At 45.0% G+C, this 21,511-nt stretch overlaps 1 protein-coding gene across 1 annotated transcript in view; it reads left to right on the plus strand.

Annotated features, from left to right (window-relative positions):
* Positions 1–513: 513 nt before the first annotated feature.
* Positions 514–21,511, plus strand: part of ELAPOR2 (endosome-lysosome associated apoptosis and autophagy regulator family member 2) — a 101,883-nt gene continuing 80,885 nt past the window's right edge. The window contains exon 1 of the mRNA XM_075026779.1: positions 514–801. Within this exon, the coding sequence (XP_074882880.1) occupies positions 664–801 (138 nt within the window). The 5' untranslated portion in view covers positions 514–663. The remainder of the gene's footprint in view (positions 802–21,511) is intronic.

A 21,511-nucleotide genomic window follows, 5' to 3' on the forward strand; every position in this document is an offset into this window, starting at 1 on the left:
TAGGAAGGAGCAGCTGGGGAAAGGGAGACAAAACCCGGGCTGAAAGGCGACCGCTGGGGGAGAAGCCTGCCTAATTCTGGGCATCACAAGAATTTGGGTCAGGCCACCCATTGGCCGCCCCCCCCCCGGAGCAGGGTGGCTGTGGTGCCCTGGCGAGGAGGCGCTGCCGGGATCCCACCTTAGGAGGAGAGAAGGGGGGGACGGACGGACACACGGACAGCCCTGCCACCGGCATCCCGCAGGGGGGATTTCACCCCCCCCCCAGGACCGTTCCTACCCCCGCAGCCTGTTTTGGGGGCCGGGGATTTCCAACCGGGGGGGGGGGGGGGATATGCTGGCGTTCTCCCGCTTAGCCACGGCAGGGCTGGACGAGCCTCGGCAGCATGCGCCTGCGCTACCAGCCTTCCTCCTCCTCCTCCTCCTCCTCCTTCTCCTCCTCCTCCTCCCGGCCCCTCCTCCCGGCTTTAGCGGTGCCGGCCGGCGGGGCCGCTGCCGTCCGTGCCCCCCCCCGGGGTTATGCCTCCCGGCCGGGACAGGGAGAAGGTCTCCGGTAGGAGCAGGGGGCGGTGAGACCCCCCCCTAAACCCCCCCTCTAAACCCCCCCCCCGAGCCCTCCCACCCCCGGGTGCGGCGTGGGGAAGGGGTGCGCGGCCGGGGCGGAGGATGAGGAGGAGGATGAGGATGATGCTGCTGAGGATGCGGCGGGCCGGAGCGGAGCGGGGGTACCCGGGGAGAGCCTGGCTGTACTGCTGGCTGCTGGGCTGGCAGGCGACCGCCCTGCAGCTGCCTCCCTGCGAAGAGGTGAGATTTTTTTTTTTTTCCTCCTCCTCCTCCTCTTCCTCCTCCTCCTCCTCCTCTGGGGTTTTCTCTACCCGTGGCAGGGGGTTGGGGATGCGCGGGTGGGAGGGTGGCAGCCCGGGAATGGGGGGTGTGTGTGTGTGTGTGTTGCTGGTCGTTGTTGCTTCCCCCAGCGCTGTCCGTGGGGTCGGACCCACGGAGAAGGACCCTCCGCCGAGCATCCCCCCCTGCATCACGCGTGGAGCGGGCCCCTTAACCGTCGGTCGCGAAGCCCCCCCTTGGGTTGTTGCTGCTCCCTTCGGTGCGTGGAAATAGCAGAGCCCCCCTCCGAACGAGGGGGGGCTCGCTGCTTTTCTAAATCCCGTGTTAAAGCCGTGTAAAAGGAGACTAAGGGGGGGTGTGGGGGGGTGTGGAGGTGTCCCGACCTCCCTGTGTCAGGCCGGGGTGTCCTAGGCTGAGCCGAGCGTGTGACATGGGGAGAGAAACTTTCTGCCTCTCTCCTGCTATAAAAAACCCGAAACAGGAGGGACTCGGTGGTTTCGGAGCAGGGAACGCTCTGCGGGGCTGTGCGGGATGCGGGAGCCGAGGGTGCCGGACAGGGATGCTCAGCCCTGGGTGGCCCAGGAGCCCCGATGGAGGGGACCGAGGCTGAGCCTCTGCTCCAGGGTTTCCATCCACACTCCTACATGCAGGGAAATCCTCTCTGCTGCTTTTAAAGAGCAAGTGGGTCTTCCCCGTGTTTTAAATCGAGGTGTAGGGGTGAGGAGGCTGGGTACCACCTTCCCAAACAGGTCTCGGTGGCTGGGGCACTGCTCTAGCAAAGCAGAAACCTGTAAGTGGGTTGGCAGCGGTCAGTCCCCTTTCTCCCACCCCTCCGAGGATGCTCTGGAAACAGAGCTTCCTCACCTCTCCTACTGCAGTTGCGCTGTTTAGCAAGAACTGATTTGTATTTGCTCAGACTGGGTTGGGGGTGGGTGACTGCAGCCAGGTCGGAGCACTCGGCTGGCGAAGGGTCCTGATCCATTTTTGGGGGGCTATTGCAGTGTGGGACCTCCTCGGCTGGGGGTGCAGAAGCCCATGTCTCCTCCCTGTGGTGAAAGCGGGCATCCCCGACCCGGGGAATATTCCCTCTTTGCCTATTGAATCGACTTTTTGTCTTCCAAGTAGCAAAGCCTCAGTGGGAGAGCTCAGTGCTCGTCTAGCATGGGAAATCTTGCAGTAGGGGGACATGTGAGATACTCAAATCGGTGGCTGTTTTGGGCATGTTTCTCCTAAACGTTGGTCAGCCTCAGAGAGGGAGATTTAGGTAGCCACCTGCTTTGAATTACCTATCTCCCTTTTCAGCTAGTGAAGGGAAACAGGCCCTTCTAGAGCTGATCTCATCCTAAACTGTTTGCTTAAGAAAATGAACCTCTGCAGATGGTGAGAGGTGGCAGCTGAATCTAAGCAGAGGTACCAAAGGCACAGAGCTGGTATTTTGAGCATTACATATCGGGCTTTACGTGTGCAAATTCTCTCCCGTGCCCCACTTCTGTGCCCCTTTGGATCTGGACCCGAGTTCTTTTGCTTTCTTTTCAGAAGGATGGACATTGTTGTTTTACTTTAGTTTCACTTAAATACTCTTTGAGACAGGGACATCCCTCACTCACATGGTTAAAAAGCTGTACGTTACTTGTGCTGGTGTGTATGTGCAGCCATGCAATCGTATGTCCCAGGGAATATAATTCTAAACGTGTCTGGATGGAGAGGGAAAAGAAAAAAAGCTTGCAAAGAACCAGGGTAGCAGATCAGCTGATTTACAAAAAGGAAGAACAAAAGTTAATAGTTCATGTAAAACACGGCTAATACCTGGCTATTATGCATCAGTCTCAAAACTTTGCCGTTTGCCCTAATTCAGCCTAATTCGAGTGAACTGGGTTTATTGCCATTAAAATCATGACAGCTCCCGTTGTGATGGACTCTGGTTTGGGCAGACTCAGGCAGGGATGAAGTCGCGCAATGAGAAAGCACAGCCTGTTAGAGGGTATTGCAGCCCTTTGAAGACTTAGTAAAGGTCTTACTGTGTTATACCCAAAAGGCTTGGGAAGCACAAGGCTTAATGCACTGGCAGGTGGTTAATTTTGAATCTATAGGGGATCTTTCCTTTAGCTGCACTTTCCCCCCTCCCTTCCCTGACAGCTTGTTTTTCTGTTTCCTCACTGTTATGAGAAATACGGCTATCTGCCAGTTTCTGAGATTTCTGCACTGGTACAGCATTTGGAGCAGTGGGATCTCTGGCTATGCCTGAGGCTCCATGGTGCTCTGATAACATAGATAGTAAAAATAATAATGTATAGCAATGTCACTTTCCAGAAACCTTTTTGTCATTGGTTTCTTTCATCAGGGACTGTCGTAGTTCAGCACTTTAGGAAAGGTATGTTTGTGCTGCAAACCAAGTGTACGAGCAGCTCAAATGAGTATTCCCGTGGGTTTTGGGATTAAATTGATATAGCCATAAGCTTCTGGCATAATAGCATTCAGTCCAGGCTGTGGTGTCCATTACCATCATGAGCTTTCCCTGAGCTCTCTGATGCCAGCAGCTAGTTTGAAGGTGATTTAGGTTCATCTTCAAGAGATGGAGGCTTGGATGGCCGCGGTACCTCTGGGGTGCAGAAGCTGGGGACACCCACTGCTGTATCCTGTGCTTCTGGTGACTTGGTAACTTAAATTAGGACAGTGGTAGAAGAATAACTGCTTGGTGAACTCGTTCTGCTTATGCCAATGATGAGCGGGATACTAATGCAAATGTTTCATGTGTTGCATAAATTATGACTTCAAGTGGAGTTGATGACACCCGTGTTTTTCACTGCCATTAAATACACATTCAGCTATTACGATGGAAATGATGAGATGTTCATGCCCACCCCCCTGCCACTGCAGAGAGCATCTTTGCTACATCTTGTTTTCCAGTGTTTTATGCTTTTTCTAAACTTTCCAACTGAATGAATCTTCTTTGGCTTCCCCTTAGAATTGCCCAAATCTGAAAAGATTTTGCTTTTAGGACATTTTAACTGATACTCAGCCTAAATGGATCTTCTCTTTATTTCATCATTCCTTTCTCTCTGTTGTTTTTGCAACCATAAAAAAAAAATCACTGAGTGACTCTTCTCTTACTTCCCATTCAGCCAAATTGTTTGCAAAGAGAGTTATGGAGTATCTGAGCTGCTGGCAAAAATGTTTTCTTTCATACTCCCTGTTTGAGTCTCAGTCACTATGCAGATTGAGAGCAAACACATATGGTTCTGGTACAGATAATAAACGTGATTCTGCTACATTGGATGGTTTACCTGCCATTTCAGTAGGCAGGTAACCCAAATATAGGATTATAAAGTGACTAAGTGAATGGAAAGGGTAATGTTAAATGCCTTCTATAAGGGAAAGTATTTTTGTACATCTGCTGGAATACTTCTGGAGAAGATAAAAATGATAGAATAAATTTATTTGGACAATGAGAAAATCTTTTTTATAAAATCACTTGCAAGACAAAGCCAAGGAAGTCTTAAGGAGGGAGGGGAAGCATGAACTTGAAACTGGGCCAAGTACAGCGGATTAAGTATGTTGAATTTTGTCAATTTTCATGATGAGAAAAGGTTAAAAAAATGGGGTGGGTCTAATTTAAGTGTGAAGTATTTTAAGGTTATTAGTATCTTAAAGCAAGGTACTAGGTACTAATCTAAGCAGCCTGGGAAGCGAGGTGAAGTTCTGTCTCTCCATGTAAAGGATGGAGAGGAGATACCTGTCAGTCTTGGAAGGATGTTATGTGACAAAGCTAGATAAAAGTCAGCATGCTTGCCACCTGATATACGTGGCAGGAATAACAGGGATGTCTGCCGGAAGGAATCCGAGTATCTTATACGCTCTGATATTGTAAGTGAACTGTACCTGCTTGGGAAGAGGGTTGGGGTCATTGTGGATGGCTCTGTAGAGACAGCCCGTGTGCTCATGGTGAAATAAGTTGGGCGGATGATTAAAAAAAAAAGAACAAAACATGTAAGAGTATTTTTGTGCCTTATTAGCACTCAGGAACCATGAACGTTGTGTTTGTTCTTTGACTGGTTAATAAGCATATAGTGATCACAGCAGAGGGTGGTGCTGTCTAAGTAAGGAGGGAGTAACTTGAGGGAGGAAGAGAAAGAAGAACATGCATTAATGCATGGGGTAGAGAAAATTAATGAGATGCAAATCTGTAGGACAAGGTAGAAATAAAAAGGCTTTCTGTGCACTTGAAAGGGTAAATGTTATTACTCTTAAAAGGTAATACTTTTTTCTTTTCATGTCACTGTAAACAACCTCTTGATCTCTGGGATTCATTTAGTCTCTGTTTCTAGAGGCCTTAAAACCTCCGAAGGGATTAGCTCATTGCTAAACATTTAGGAAGGAATTCTCCTAAGTCTGTTCCCTCGCTGTCTCTTATTGGTACCCTTATCCCTCTCTCTGAAGCATCTGCACTGGCTATTTTGGCAACAAAGCAGGAGCTATCTATACCAGCTGCTGGGGTGATCCAGTGTTGTATTCCCTCATTTCTAAACACCCTGAAACACCTTAGACTCTTAATTTATGAACAGTTCATAGTCAGCAGAGGCAGCTGTGGAAAGAGTCCTAGACAGATCATATTATTTTTATCACCTCTTGCTATGCAGACTTGTGTCTTTGAGGTGAAAAGAGAAATGTACAGCTTCCATTTGCCACTGTGATGGATGGTCATAAAGATGAGGAAAGAAGAGCAAAAAACCATGCGATAAAACTGCTGACAATAAAGGCGATGGAGTGGAAACAGGTGCACAAAAGGTGAGAAGACAGATGCTGAGACACAGGTACCGCAGCAGAAAGCAGTGCCACCGCAGCAGGTAGGCAGACCAAGGTGGGAGGTGGGGGGAAGCACAGGAGGAACCGGTGAGGTGTCAGGATTGAAACCTGAGAAGGAGGACAGATGCTGGTATAAAAAATGGAAAGTGAGCCGTGGTCATAATGACTCAAGAATAAGAAAATTAGGCGCAGTGGAAACTGCTATAACAGACCATAAATTTGAAAGAGTGGTAGACATTAAGCCAACACAAGATTGCATTTCTTCCACTATCAAACACCACTTGATTGTTCAGGATGAGTATTTATCATCTATAAAAAAGCCCATGATTTTATTTTCTCCCCTTTGTTCCTCATAACTTGTGTAGATTTAGGGAGGGCGAGCTTGGACAGGAGCTCTGCTGGGGTTCCTGACACATCCATGCATGGTGCTGGTGGGGACCATCACTGAGCTGGGTGCCAGGATGGGTGTCTGCAGTGATTTGGGTTGTCAGCTGCCTCCTCCGGGCCACTTTTTCCACCGGGTGTTGGTTGGGAAGGCTTTAGCAGGACTGGGCATGGCTTTATGCTGGCTGATGACCTGGGTCAGAAACGCTGGGATCACTTGAAGGGAAAGCCTTGCCTGGAAGTGGGACCCCATGCTCAGCAAAGCAAACAGGGTTTGGGAACAGGTCCCACATGTCTCCCAGATGTCTCCAAGGTTTTTCTAGGTGCTGCTACTGTGAAGGTCCCGTGCTGGTATCCAGCATGGCTGTGTCATTCCTAACTCTTACACCTGCTTGGAAAAGAGTGTTCTTCCCACTCTCCCTTGGTTATATTTTAGCTCTTATCCTGGACTTGAAAAATCTGTTTAGGTTTTGGCTGCTTGTAGTGGAAACATTTTGGTTTTCAGCCTTTTGAAAGAGAAAATCTCTGGTTTTGAAGAAGAGGAATAGTTAAAATCCCTCTTTTTGTCAACGTCCTTTTTTAAAACAAACAAACAAACAAAAAACTTTCAATTGCAAAACATTAGCCAAATCTAATAACGACCTTGCTTCACAAACATGGTGATGCTCACTTTTATAAATAGTGCCGGACAGTAATTGCTGTGCACCTGGGACACAGGCTCACAGCTGATTTAAGATGATCTAAGATTTCACGTGCAGCTGAGCTGCTGGCTGCCCTGTGTTTCTACTGACGATCCTGTCTCTGTGTGCTGAGTCAGAGCAAACGTTGATTCAGCTGAAAACTAACCTGCTAAAAAAAAAAAATTAAAAAAAAAAAGGAGAAAAAAAAAAAGAAAAAGGTTAGTGTTTAGCTGGGTGTATGGCAGAGATGATTCAGTGTTTAGTCTCTGAGGGGCTACAAGTAGTGCAGGAAGCTTTGGGACCCACCAGGCACAAGGCTGGTCCCCTGTTATTTCTAGAACATAGAATTTTGGTTGGATAGAGCTAGCCTGGATTTACACTGAGATAATGGCAAGGGGATTCTATTTCCTGATATAAGAAGATGAAAATGAGAGATTTGTGTGTTAAAGGTGTGAAAGAACTGGGTTGTTGCTCTCTGTTGTGGAGGTCGGTGCTCTGGCTTCAAGAGATGCAAGTGCCATCTCTGTAAGGAAAGGTGGCTGCCTGTAAGATATGTTTTCAATGAAAAAAAAATAATTTCAGATGACAGGCTATTCCCAGCTAGAAAATTCCTTTGACAGAGAATTTTTACTGCTACAAAGAGGGCAAATCACTCATCCCATTTTCCCTTGCTGATATGGTATTAACCTCTCTTACCTGTTAGTGTTTTATGGTCAAGAAATGTAACACATAACAGAGATGGTTTATGGTGGTACTTGAAGATTATTGGAAAGTACCTACAAAAATGATAGGAACTGTGTTATTTGGTGGTGAAAATGCTGGGAAGCTCAGTTTTCATTTGTTTAGATTTCGTTCCACCTTAGAGGTGCAAATATTTTCCAGGGATAATCCACAGAAAAGTGGCTCAGGGTGTTTAGGATTGGTTAAAAGGATATGCCCATCCTACCGAGTACAGGAGCATCAGGAGAAGAAACTCATGTAAACAAGGTGAGCTGTTCCACAACACTGGACCTCTTCCAGTTACCAGGGTAGACACAGCCAAAAGAGCTATTTTTTATATAATAATTACCAATGTGGGTTACTAATGCTAATCTTATAATCCAATTTGATGAAAACCCCCTGCTTTGGGGAAAGGGTGAACTTTCCCTCTGAGGTTGGAACTGACCTGAACATGCTTAGAGGTATTTTTGATGTAATGAATATGGTCAGAAAATTGAAATGCATCAGATAACCATGCTAGAGGAGGAAGCGATAGGGAGTGCAAAACCTGAAGATTCCATTAACATAATTGCTGCTGGCTTGATAAAGTACACTATACATTTAACAGTAGAGAAATCAGTGTCTAAATTGATTGTACTGTCCCAGAAAACTAAAATGCACTGAGGTGGCAACTTTTAGCAGCAAACTCAAGGGTAAAGGCGAGCTAGACCTCAGCTGTTGACTCTTAAAGTGTTAATTTCCCATAGTGTTTCTTGTGGCAGGTGAAATCCTTCTGGTTTTGTACTTACTCTCTGAAGTTTCTCAAAGGAAGATCTTCACACAGGGCGGCCGTGTTTTATACACACGTAGGGGTGGTGCTGTGTCTTTTGAGAGACGTACGTCAGAAATGGATGACTTCTGATTTTTCCCAGCCTTTTATATCCATGGCTCCCTCCTGCTGGCAGGTCAACAGTGCTGATCAAATGCTGCTTGTTTCTGGTTAGCTGCTTTTTATCTCCAGCTCTGTGGCTCCTTAAAGCAAATGAAGAAAAAGAAAGATTTCCCAAGAAAGTTCTTTTCTTCGCTCTTTTGTTTGGTCTTATTTCATCCGATTTTTAAAAAATTCAGACTTCTCTTGAAAGGAAAGAAACAGAGGCCCTAACCAGACTCCTTTACAGCAGGATTTATGCTTGCACGGAGGGAATATGAGCTGACGTGCATCTCAGAGATGCTGGGGGGATGCTGCTCTGTAGAATTGGAGAGGATAAATGATTCAGCTCTTCACACCGCACCTTTATTGGCAAGCACCTGCCCTGCAGACCTGCTGATGAGCAGCTTGTCTTGCCTTGTGATGAATATCAAGTGTCCTGGTTAGTAAAGTAATGGCTGTCTCCCCTAGAGCTGCTCAAGTAATAGCTGAACCCAGGCCAACCGTGTCCTCTTCCAGAAGACCAGACAGGGTGACTCTGTCGATTAATGCCTGTTTTTGATGCTGAATATAGGATTCACCAGGACTCTGAATTCTCTTTTTTTTTTGGCTGGAAGCCCACTGTGCTCTGTGTTAGCCTCTGCATGGTGAAAGGCAGGGGATCCAGAGGCATTGCTCAATCCTGCACCAAAACAACATGTCCTGTTAGTGTCAAGGCATCCTTTAAGGGATGCACAGACCAGGTATCACAAATAGTTCAGCACTGAGACTTGCAATTCTACTGAAATAGCTGTGATCGATGATCAGAATCACACTTGACCTAGCTAAGAGGAGCCATAATATAAAAAAGAATCAATTCCCATATCTTTTTGTTTTGCAGTATTTTTAACTGCACTTAAAGTCAACCCTACTTAAATGTTTGCTGGCTTCTCTGAAGAGTCAACGCTTTTTAGTTCCAGCTTTTAAATTAAAAAAAAAAAAAAAAAAGCTGATTTGCAGCATTGCCCATTGCAATACTGACCTGCTAATCTCTTGAACTGCTTTGCTAAACAAGGGAAAAGATTTCCTTAAAGCCTCATCATGTGGTTATGCAGGAATCGCAGCTTTCATTTAATAAGGGGGAAAGGAAAAGGTAAGTCAGCCCCTCAGTATTGCAGAGAAGAGTTGGAGAATGTGAACCTTGTGAAGCGAAAACCTGGAGAATTAAATGAACTGGAGCCAAGTTGCATGGTGTTTTAAGGTCCTGTGGCACTTAAATAAGTCATATGAATTTGATGGGGTGGAAGCAACGATGCCTGACTCGAGGTTCTGGGAGGCTTTATGTGACTGTTACTGAAAGTACAATCTGATTAACAAACTTTGCCATTATTCAACTTTAGCATTTACGCTGTAGATAGTCTGATGGGGAGATCCAGAGGCACCTCATTGGGCACTGCACATGCTGGGAATAAAAGTAAATTATTGGGGCAAAATCCTGCTTTCACAGGCAGTCTCTAGCCTGCTAAACGTGATGGGCCCGAAGAGCTCTGGTCCTTGAACTGTCAAGATTGCCCCAAAGTTTGTTAATGTGCTCCCTGACGTGGATTTGCCCATGAAAGCCGGCACAGGATGGGACTTTGCGGTAGAAGCTGTGATGAAGTCCCCCAGTAGTCCTCCAGTTAGACAATAAAGATGAGTGGAGGCAGTTTTGTCATGGAATGACTATAACTGGGTACAGTTCACTGAATACCTATCATGTTAGGAGGGCATGTAGCACCCTCGTAGTTCTTCAGGACAGCAGAAAATAAGCGTGAACAGAAAACTTGCTCCAGTGATCCATGCATAGTCCAAGCATGAGATCCTAGTGTTGTGGAAGTAGCTGAGCACTGGGCAGAACCAGCATTTCATACCATGGAAAGGACTTATCTTGCTTTTAACTGTACAGCTTAGGCATCTAGTCTGACCTAAATGTCTAGTTGTCAAGACAGAGGCAATCACACTTCAAGACTAATTTTTCCCATCCTGAAAGGGTGCTGTGATTTTTCTGCTGAATGTGCCCATTTTCTTCCACTGACTACAGAGGGACTCTGGCATATGTCAGGTAGATGCTCAACTTCTAGTTATCTAAAGTAAAATTAATCTGGACCCATCAGGGGAATTAATCTCCACTGTAATTTAATTACCTTAGCTGTTACAGAAGCTGCAAGGTTGCTTTGCAGTGCTCTGTAAGCTGCAGGGGTGAAGGTGTTTTGATAAGGCTGGGGCATCGCAGTGGTGGAGCTAGGTCTCCGCAATGACCTGATTACACTGGAGAAGGGACCTAAATCTTTGCCTCTGAACTGCTGAATTAAAATGGAAGCACAGCAGGAGCACAGCCTTGGTCCTTAGTTCTGGAGAGCTGTTTGTGAGCAGAGAGTTTTATTGGTTTGCCTTGTAGCGGCTTCCTGCAAAAGGCACGTTATCACACAGCAGAGTCCCTTCCTATCCAGGGAATAATTAACATCAAGCTCGTGCCAGTGTAAATTTCTGTCTATGATATATGCAGGTTTAAACCTAACATGTAAGCTTCCTTGTAATGATCAGCTTGTAATTTATTGCAACTGTTTGTCAAATGGGCTAGACCTTGTATTTGGATTTAATTTCCCAGTGCAAAAAGGCGGGTGTTCAATTTATGATTGCTTACAATGTGCATGATTACAGGCTGACTGCATTACCCGGGCAGGAAAACCAGCTATGAATGCATTTCTTTCTTCATGTTGTAGACTGGGTCATATCTCGTGGGCGCAATCAATAGCAAGGGACAGCTCATGAATGCGTCTGAGCAAAACTCTGATCTCTTCCTTGTCCTGCCTTTCCCCAAAATCCGTGGGCTGATGAGTCACTGCTGATTGATTTGAACGATACAGCCCTTGCAATAACGCATTGCCCTGTCCCTTGAAGAGGGATTAATGGTGCCGCAGCCAAAGTTCTGCCTACTGCTGTCAGCCCCTGGCTGATACCTCGACCCAGCCTTAGTCCTACACAAGAGGGAAGCTTGTAGCTCCAGGCACCATCTAGCTGCTAGAAATGCTAACAAATTTGGATTTGCAGCTGCCTAAAGAGCTGCCTTAGCCCTATGGGTAAATCTGGACTTCGGAAGAAGTGTGCGCTGAGCAGGGCTTGGCTAGACCCTGCTACTGGACATCATTTGACTGGGGTTAGCAGGGTGAGTACAGAGAAGAATCTAGGAGCTGAAGGCAGCCGATGGCCGAGTTAAATCTAAGATGCATTTTCTCCATCATTTGCTTAGCTCAGGCTGCCTTGGGCTGCTAGCTTGTCCTTGGTTTTATTTATTAGTTATTCTTGCAGTGGAAATGGACTCTGTGGGCTTGGAGGCAACCCAAGAGGGCAATATTGGATGAGGCTTCCTCATAAGAATATCCAGTTACATATTTTTCTTGTCAGGCTGTGATTTAAGATCTTGCTTTGTTCAATGAACAGGGTTATTATTTCAGACACATAATACAATTAAGCACTCACAAAGGGCATGGTCCTATCCTGAGACAAGCGGTTGCGAGTCAGGCAGAAGTTCCTGAGCTAAACCTCCCAAACGTGACCCCCCTCTGATGTTACAGGCATCATCAGTCTCTTTTTTGTCATGTTTCCCCCCCCCCCCCCAATTCATAAAAAAATGCATCATTCCCAAAGTTGAGTATCGATGAAGGTTCAGCTAAAAATTGTAAAAAATGTCTTATTTGCTGTGGGTTGCTTTTTTTTTTTCCTGTTTGAAAATATTCAGCCATCTGGTCAGCAAACAAATAAAATGCTGCATGATATTGGCAGCAAAGCATACACTGAAAAACAGCTAATAGGAGAAGAAAACAGTTCAGAGTCTTTCTGTAGTCTGGTGGGTTTTGCAATTTTTTCCCTACTCACAAGACTCCTGAGATAAATTTGTGTTTGTAAAAAGCAGAATCTGGTCATGATCTTCATATAAATGCAGCTTTGGCAAATGCTAAAGTCAATAAAAATATTTCTATTTTTACTTCCCCCCAAGGATTAATTAGGGTCAGTGAAAGAAACACACCTTTCTTCATTATCAGAATCCTTACTTTGTAATCCTATATGTAACAATTAAAGTCCTGACTCTAAACACATTTTCTGTCAATGTGACCACTTCGGTTAAAGTCCTGTGTTGAGGAAATTATGTGAGTTCAAGTTCTAGAGCAAACCAGTTGTATTGACACAGAAGTGACTAATACCTGTAGCTCTTATCCCTCTTCTTTTGGGGATTACACATATTGGTAGAGGAGACTTTGTATTGGGGTAATATTAGGGTAATTCCTCCCACAATGAACGTTTATTTCGCTTTATCTCTCCCCGGCTGTACCTAAAATTCAGCCTCTGAGGAAGTCCAAGTCTGAAAGGGAAAAGCTGAGCATCGAACCGAGCCAGACCCCGTCCCTATGGCTTGAGTGAGGAACACGCCAAGAGCACACCGACCTGGGTCAACGGTGACGAGGAGATGAGGGACGGGCTTTTCAGGCTGTACCCTGCTCCTGCCAGGTGCAAGCCAAGAGCTAGCAGATATTTTTCCATATAGTAACATCTCTCGGGATAGAAAAGGAAATGTGGAGCAAGTGCTTTTGGTAGGAAATTGTAGAGGAGGTGACAGGGCAGAAAAATGATACAAGATCAGATGAGCGAGCATCACCCAGACTTCCTTCTAATAACAGCGTTGTTCCTTTTCTGGTATTTTTCTGCTGCCTAGTGCCCTATGAAAAACTCGCACACCTAATGGAAACTGATAACCGACAGCAGAGGGGCAGGAGCAGAAGCTTTGCGTGTGGCTGGTTTGAAGCACATGAATAATTCCACTGAAGTTTGAAAACCAATGCCTTATTTAAGATGAAGTTCATGCTTAAATACCGTGCTCGATTAAGGTCAGGGAATTCTGTGAATTGCAGAAAGTCAATACCCTGACATAACTGAGATATATTACTGAATTTAAACCTTTTACTCCAGTAAACTGAAGATTTTTCTTTAGGTGCAGTGTTGAAAAAAATGCATTGACTGGTGTTCTTTAAAAGTATTGAAACGTTAAATCAGTTTGGTGCTCATTTCATGCTGTCTTTTGTGGGTTTTCATAAAAATACTTCCTTTGTTCTGTATACATTCAGCGGACTTTTTAAGACTAACTGATGATGTCCTTTTATATGCTTTTTAAAATTTAATTGCGTAGCAGATTGGACAGGATGCTGCTGTGGGACTCTGCTACTGGAGAGGAAATGCAATGAAATGGGCCACATTGATTCCTCAGATGATTAAATCTGGCCATAGTTGAGGTCTTCGCTGGATTAAAGTGGACAACTTGTAAAACTGTATTACCTTTATAGTGCTCCACATGAACCTGCTGGGAGCCCTGCAAGGATGAGTCAGGCGGTTTGGTGATAGGTTGTGAACTGAATCCTTGAAGATGTATTTTCCCTGTGGATACTGTAACTGCAGAAGTTAAACTTGGTTCAGAGCGGTGGCTCAGTGAGGTAGTGGCCATACGGAAGGAGATGCACAGGCTCTAGGATGCACTTGCACATGCCCCACAATGTTTATTTTGCGCTAAATGGCTCACTCCGATTGGAGGAGCCTCGTAGATAAATATGCTATAATGGTTACTTTAACATTTGCTACATCTCTCTCATTTTTCTCAAGTACATAGATATATTTTTCCCACTGAAATTACCAGCTCAGGTCCTCGTCTGAGGTAAATTATTTTACGCTACTCAGCTGTTTTATGTCTAATGTAGTTCTAGTTTGTTGAATCTACACATCTCAGGAGCACACAAAGTGAGGTTTTTGCTGTGTCCTTTATTTTGAGAATATAAAAAAGGACACAAATCTATAATCTTGTCTTCCATCTGATAAAGGCCGTGACAAGGCATGACAAGAAGTGGGTTCACTTGGCTGGTGCTTAAGGAACTGCTGAAATTGGGCACCGCATTGGTGTAGGGGTTCAGAAGGAGGGCAAGGGGCAGAAATAAAAAGGAAAAAGTTGTCTTGGAGAGCTGACTGCCCCAGGGAAGCCTGGGAAAAGCTTGTACATCTGTTGAGTGGAGGCTGCCTGGGGCCAAGATCTGCTCGTTCACCTTGAAGCAGTTGCCTCATCTGGTTGCGGTCCATCTCAGGTCTGGAACCTCCTGATGGCCTTGACTCCTTCACAGCCGAAAGCTCAGCAGTTTTCCCCCTGGCTCTAATACATCTGTTGGGATGCTGCAGGTACCCTCGGTAATTGCCTTCTTGGGATTTGCTTCTGGGCTGTTAAATAATTATACCCTGAACTCTTTTTTGTGCAGATTGCCTTCTGAATAGGCAACAGCCAGCAACATCTATACTCAAAAAAATAAAAGTTTCTCTTTTCATTTACGAGTCTTCAGCCTTGAATAGCTGGGAATAAAACATCAAGGTCGAAAAGGAGGAGGAATGAATAAAATCCAGCATATTAAAAGTTATAATTAGAACTGTGATCAACTTTGATACTGTCAGGCCTTCTCAACTGTAATAACTGTGTAGCTCTGAATAAAAAGCCTAACCATATTTGCAGTGAAACATGAATCCTGTTCTTGGAGAACGTTTTGGCTTATTACACAGTGCCAGCGTGTGTGAATTAGAGTATGCTGTACTGAGATCTTGTGGGTGGCTTTATCTAGTGTCCATATGCACACAATGTTTGCATAAGACATACCGTATAGTTGACGTTTGTGAATAATAGACGCTCAGATTTACTTTCCTGACAGCAAACGCTGGTTTGTGTGCACGGAAGGGACCTTGCGCAAAGAGTTCTCTGCCGACGTGTCTGGAGGCTGCTCTGTTAGTGTGGCAGAGAGGAGGCGAGGGGCACCCGGCCAGCTGGGGACCGTCCACCCTGATGGCACCACAGCACACGGGGGGTACCGGGGCACCTGGCCTCTCGGAGCACTTTGGGGAACGTCTTCCAACGCTACCCAAAGCTTTCCTTGCCGTAGGGAAGACAGACGAGTGTCATCGTGTGCGTGGTGTTGGAAGAGCCTTCAGCCGTCAGCGTGGACATCACCCGCAGCTCTTGGCTGAAGCGGGATGTGGAAGCTCCTCGCAAATGTGGCACGTGGAGTCAATGTGTCATTGTTCCCTCTGCAAGGCTGCTTATTTGCTTTGTGCTCTGACTGTTGAATAGCAAACAACGAAACGTGAGGATTTAGTGAGTTTTCTCCTTTATAGTTTCGTAGGTAGAAATTTATGACAGTGGGGAAGGGAAAATACTATCAAATCAAAAGTGTGAGGCACTACACCTCTTTTTACCTTTTTTTGTTGATATAAAAGGGTGGATAAGGGATAGATTCCCAGTAGTTAACAAAGCAAGTACTTAAGCTGTGGATAGGATGCTTAAATATTGATAGTTAAAAAGCTGTAGCCCATTAATTCTCCTTTTGATGGGCCTGCATGGGATCGTGAATATTGGCATTAAACCTGACATTTTTTACTTAAGCCTAACATCTCTGTTAATGCTTCATCTTTCAAGCTAGTTGGCTTTAATATCACAGGTGTAAGCCCTGAGAGCCTACTTCAGCAAGGCGTTTAAGGGATTGGTCTTTCTGGCTTGAGGTGAAGATGTGCCCAGTAGTACTGCGACCCAGTTTTCCGCCGCAAACTTGCACATGCAGTGACCTGAAACCTCTTGTCACAAACAAGAACAAGTGAAAAAAATGTTATTTTAAAATACTTTTATTGAGTATTGAAATAGGGCTTCCTGCTTTGGAAGAGATAACCTCAAGGAAAAGGCATTATCATTGAAAAGGCTGGAAACAGTGGTTCTCATAACTCCTGGAAAAGCTGATTCTTGCTGTGTGGAAGCAAACTGATATGAGGCAGTGCGATGAATACTTGTAGGGTAGTGTAAAATAATCACCAATGTCTTGCCACAGATAGTGAAAGTATCACTGAAGAAGTTTAGCCACATAGCAAGTTGTGTGTGTGTTTAGTAAACTTAAAATATTATTACATGTGTGTTTCAATGCTTGTAGTGAGTGAGAATCTTAGAAAAAGAAAAAACAAATCCACAAAAACCAACCCGTCATGAATAACCCTTAAACTGTAAGATTTTCTTGTCATGAATAGTAAAGAACAGTTGTCATGTATAGATTGATAGTAATAAAAGTAATTCTCAGTTTGACAAAGTACATATATTTGTCTGTAAATATAAGAGGAAAATAATCAAAACTGATAGAAAGCTCATGGCAGTTAATATTTGCTTCATGGAACTGGATTAAAACTGTCCAAATATTACTGCTGGGTGACTAAAAGACTGGATGATTCAGCAACATTAGGACAATGAAGATAAATATATTTATGAACATCCTTTACCACCATGTGCTTCACTTCAATTTTCTCTTTAATTTGACTGTTTTTTTCAGAAGATTTAGGAGCTCACTGAAAAAAATACGGTTTTCTGATCACCCTTGTCTACAATCTTTCTGAGAAACAGTAGAGATTTGCAGGTGAATTTGTTAGGTTTTGAGACTGAAGGGTTAAAAACCCCACAACCCAAACTCCAAATTTCTGGGTTCATCAGAAATGTCCTCCTGGTTGCTGGGAGAGCCTGGCAGTCTGGAGGGACTCCTGGGTCAAAGGGGGGTTCTCCACCTTTCTGCTGATACCTGCCTTGATTTAAATCTTAATTTCTGCGTTAGACCTTTAAGTCTCTGCTACAGGCTGTGTAGGAAACTTAGGTGTCATAGGAGGGAAACACTGAGGAGTGGGGAAGTTTTGGGTCCTCCTTCCAAGCTGTGGAGCCCAACTGGGTAGATGTGCCTCACCACAGCCCTTTCTTCTGTAGGCTGGACCCAGGCGTGAACATGGATGTAATGTCACATTCAAACTTGCCCATTTTCTGGGCTCTGTTGTAACTTGCTAGTGGGAACCGTGGAGCTTTATACAGAGTAGCTCTTCAGGACAGTCTTAAGTTTTATTATCTCATTCAACAGTCTCACATCCCTCCTGCTCTTGTGAGAAAGGGACATGATGGCTATGGTGAAGAAAGGGGAGTGATGTGGTAGCAGGAATCATTAGGATTTTTGCTTTGGTTGTGGAGTTAACTTCAGCCTGCGTAAATGACACCGAAGAACTCCCTGAGAAGAAAGACTGGTCAATTGACATGAAACCACAATGTTATAGGGTAATTAAGGTGTGAAGCAAGCTTTCAAAGCAGTGTTTGAAAGGGTCAGCCACTTCTGCCTGTTCAGAATGTAATGGTCAGGTCTTCTGCTAAAGAAAACCCCAATCTGAATTAAGATGTGCAAACAGCACTTTTTTTTTTTTAGAATCTGAGTTGTTGGGCTTCTTTCAGTGTGTGAAATGGAGTGGGATTAATCTCTCTGAGTGATGCTTCTCAAGTGGGCAGCAGTGCCATCTCCAACCTGCATCCCACCCTGTCCTGTACCAAGTCCACCCTCCGCATGGGCTTGTTGACCACACAGAAGTCCCACCATGTAGATGGCTGAAATTGCATGACATGGATCCATCCCTCTTCTGCTTGTGTTCGCCCAGTAGCGATGGTGGATAGTGGCAGAGCTGGAGAGCTGGGGAACCTGTATCTTGGAGGTGTATAAAGGGTGTGATGTGTGGACACGGTGTGAATGCGTTCAAGAGCATGCTTTGACTCCTGGAGAGCTGAAACTGAGACTTGGTGCGGTGTGAATGGACGTGAGGCTTGCCCTCTGGCTCTGTCCTCTCCCGGGGTGGCAGAGTTGCCGTCCCATGTTGAAGGCTGTAATATTTGCTTTCCAAGAGCCCTGGTGCCAGGGAGTTTCACTGACACGCTCCTGGGAAGAAAATGGAGACGTGAGAGGGACTTAGCCTCAGCGAATTCATTTTCATAGAGGTTAATTTTCAAGAGGGAAGTCTCTGAACTCTCCTTTGGGCTCTTCTAATATTTGTAGAGCTTTATGAAGACAAAAGGCTGTGTAAGTGCTCGGTGTTACAGTTCACAGAGACGGCAGATGACATGCCGCTACCCTACAGTAAGCCAATGTGCCGCTGACAAGTCTATTACGAGTAAGGTCTGGCTGTGGCTTATTGCATTCAGCATCTTTTTACAAAGGGTAAAGTGTTTTAAAGAATTCTGTGGGAGAGCTGTGACAAAACGGTCACACCAATTTCTTTGCTCTGCACCAAAGACAATGCTCATGTCAAAGCAGCTGACCTCCTCCGAAACAGTTGTTATTTAAGGCCAGGAATGGTAAAATCTGGTCTTAAAATGAAATCCAATGTGGTATTTAGACTTCAAAACCCTTTGAGAAAGGTCCTGTGGATCACGAAGAGCCAGACCCCGAGTGGTTTAAGCATTATAACTGGATGAGTGTGTATCAGAAATACTTAGGGTTGGTGCTGGGAATCCTGAAAGGCAAATTGACACATCTCAGGTTAGCAAAATATTAGATGTATTCCAGGGACCAGAAAGAAGAATAATTAAATGTGTGCTGAAACACTGACAGGTGAGAACTGGGTACATCATGTCCTAGCAGGAGCAGGGGCTGTAGAGGGGTAGGAGGTGGGGGTGGTAATGCAGCTCATTGCAGCATTTGAACTGCTCCCTTGTCCTGGAGACTGGCTGGCTGGAGGTTGGCTGGGCTGGTTTTTGCACCAAAAGTATTTAAATTTATATTAGAAACTAAATTATATTACATAATATAATATAATATTATATATTCTCCTAACTAGGCAGCTCCTTATGTTTTCCTGCTCATAAAGTTTCTCTGAATTAATCCAACAAATGCTGCTGGATTTCAAGGCACTAATTATCGTAGAAAGGGTTGTGACAAGCTTGAGGCTTGCTAGCTGCAGCTGTACTGGCTGGAAAGGGCATCTCCATTTCTCTGCCAGCCCCTCTCCAAGCTGAGTTTAAAAATGTGTGAGAGCTGTGTTGGCTCCCTTTGAGTGATGCAGGTGAAGGAGGGATTACATGAGCTGGTCATCCTGGGGGTGGGAGAGGGGAGGACGGGGAGTGAGCTGGGGCGAGTAGGTGTGGAGAGTATAACCCTGTTTATTTACCACAGTGGCATCCAAAACGCAGTGTGTGATCATACTGTGTTTAGGAGCAGAAAGTCTTTGTCATTTATGCAAAAGGAGGATCCACATTATTGCTGCTGACCAATATTCATTAACTTGCAATCAAAATTAATTAAAAAAAAATCAATGGATTTTGGTGCTATTGGAGAAAAACCTTAAATGATTGTAGACTATGTGGGAAACCAGTTCTTGACTGTCTGTGGTACATACGTGGGGACCCCATCCTGCAATACTCCAATGCCTCACAGTAAGCTATACCTATTCTCTTGCAGTGGCTCTGTAGCAGAGCCGATATCTTCTAACCTCATTTTACAGATGAAAAATAATGGCAGATGTGACTGGTTTATGTGTATCCACTTACAGTTCAGAGAAGATTGTTCCCATCTGGTTCTAAAAAAGGGTCATTTGATCCCTCTGCATAATGATATTCCCATGCTCCTGGGCTGAGCTGGTGATACGTGTTACTACAGGGTCCCTGCTGGCAGCTGAGATCCTTGCCCATGCGATGGAGAGCATCACGAGCCCGGGTCACTCTCCTACTCCAGCCTGCAAAGCTGCATCTTCCCAGCACGTTGTTGGAACAAGGTTCGGAGTTTCCTCAGGACCTTTTATTTGGCTTGATTATGGTGGATTTCTTAATGATGGAAAAAAAATGACATCTTGAGTCCTAGGGAGATGGAAGGGGAAAGGGTTTTACAAAGGATTTGATGTTGGTCTGGTTTAGTTTCCATCGAAATGGGTGGAATTTCTGCTACTGATGACATGAGAGTGGACTTAGACTGGTCTCTCAAAGTCTTACCCTTGTTTTTTCATTTGTTGTCATGGTGTGTCTTTGAGGTTTCTAAAACTGTAGCGTGAACGTCTGCACCCAGGTGAGAGCCTGGGTTGGAGCCATGAAACCAGGCTTTAGAGTTGGGGTTCTTGGTGGTGACGTGACTGAGCACTGCATTCTCCAACGTATTGGAGCTGCCTGCAGTCAATGCGTGGTTGTAAGCCAAGAGGTACAGGCAAAGATGGTCAATTTTTGGCCTGTGGTCTAAACCAAGCATCTTAGGTCAAGTTTGCAATTTCACAAGACACTTGATTCCTGTTAAAATATTACTATGTTAGTTTTCATTTGGACAAAAACCTGAGCTACTTCTATCCTGATCCTGACTGTTTTTAGGACAAATCCAGAATTCTTTCAGAGTTTATCTATTTTTAATTCAAATCGATTTTAATTTTCACCTTCAGAGTGAGGAAAATAAACCTGACTGGAATTCCTAGGGAAATCATGAACAACCGAAGCTTCTTCAAAGCTTTGATTTTGGTTACCTTTCCCCACATAGTTGATTTTTAGCTCCAGCCATGCAAATATCCCCATGATTAACATTAACCTCTGTGCTGAGCCCTGATGGTTGGCATCTCCTCACTGCTCTCCCCACCACCCTGGGTGCTGTGCCATGGTTTTTGCCTGTCCAGAGATGTGTCGTGCCCCAGGCACCACCATCCCCTCTGAGCCGTGGAGGAACAGTTTTGTGCCAGTCCCCCTTGGTCCCCGAGGTTTGGGCAGCCCCATCACCGCATGGGAATGGTTAAGCAAAGCACGTGAGGGTTCATGTGCCTGGGGGCTACCAAAACACATTGCTTGGCTGGGAAGATGTTTGGAATATCTACCATAAAATAATCCTAGTGTTCCCTGAGCCCTCCAGCTAAGGGGATAGGTAGTAGCTTTGTACCTTGCACGTCCTCATTAGGGGATTAATTAGCTGTGCTTTTACAGCTATTTTGACAGTCTTGAGGTCTTCATCTGTAATTATTATGACCTCGCTGTTTTATCTCAAATGTTTCACCTCTGGAATTGGGCAGCATTTTCCTGCCTTTAGGCAATTTCAGTGTCAAAGCTGTTATTTTCACTCAATGTTATGGCCTGATATAATTTCTTCCTCTAATGCTACAAAAGAAGAAAATTGACATCTCAGTTTCTCAGCCTCCTACACAGAGTAGCACAGTATTTGCCTTTTATTCCCAGAGTAGCAGAGTTAGTTAGCAGTGGTAAAATCTGGTCCTGTTCTCTGTAACTGGAGAAGTAATAAAAATAAAATGATAGGGGAAATTGTTTGCTCGTTTGTTGTTATTTTGC

Source organism: Buteo buteo, chromosome 4 (assembly GCF_964188355.1).
Source record: "Buteo buteo chromosome 4, bButBut1.hap1.1, whole genome shotgun sequence".
Taxonomy (NCBI): Eukaryota; Metazoa; Chordata; class Aves; order Accipitriformes; family Accipitridae; genus Buteo; species Buteo buteo.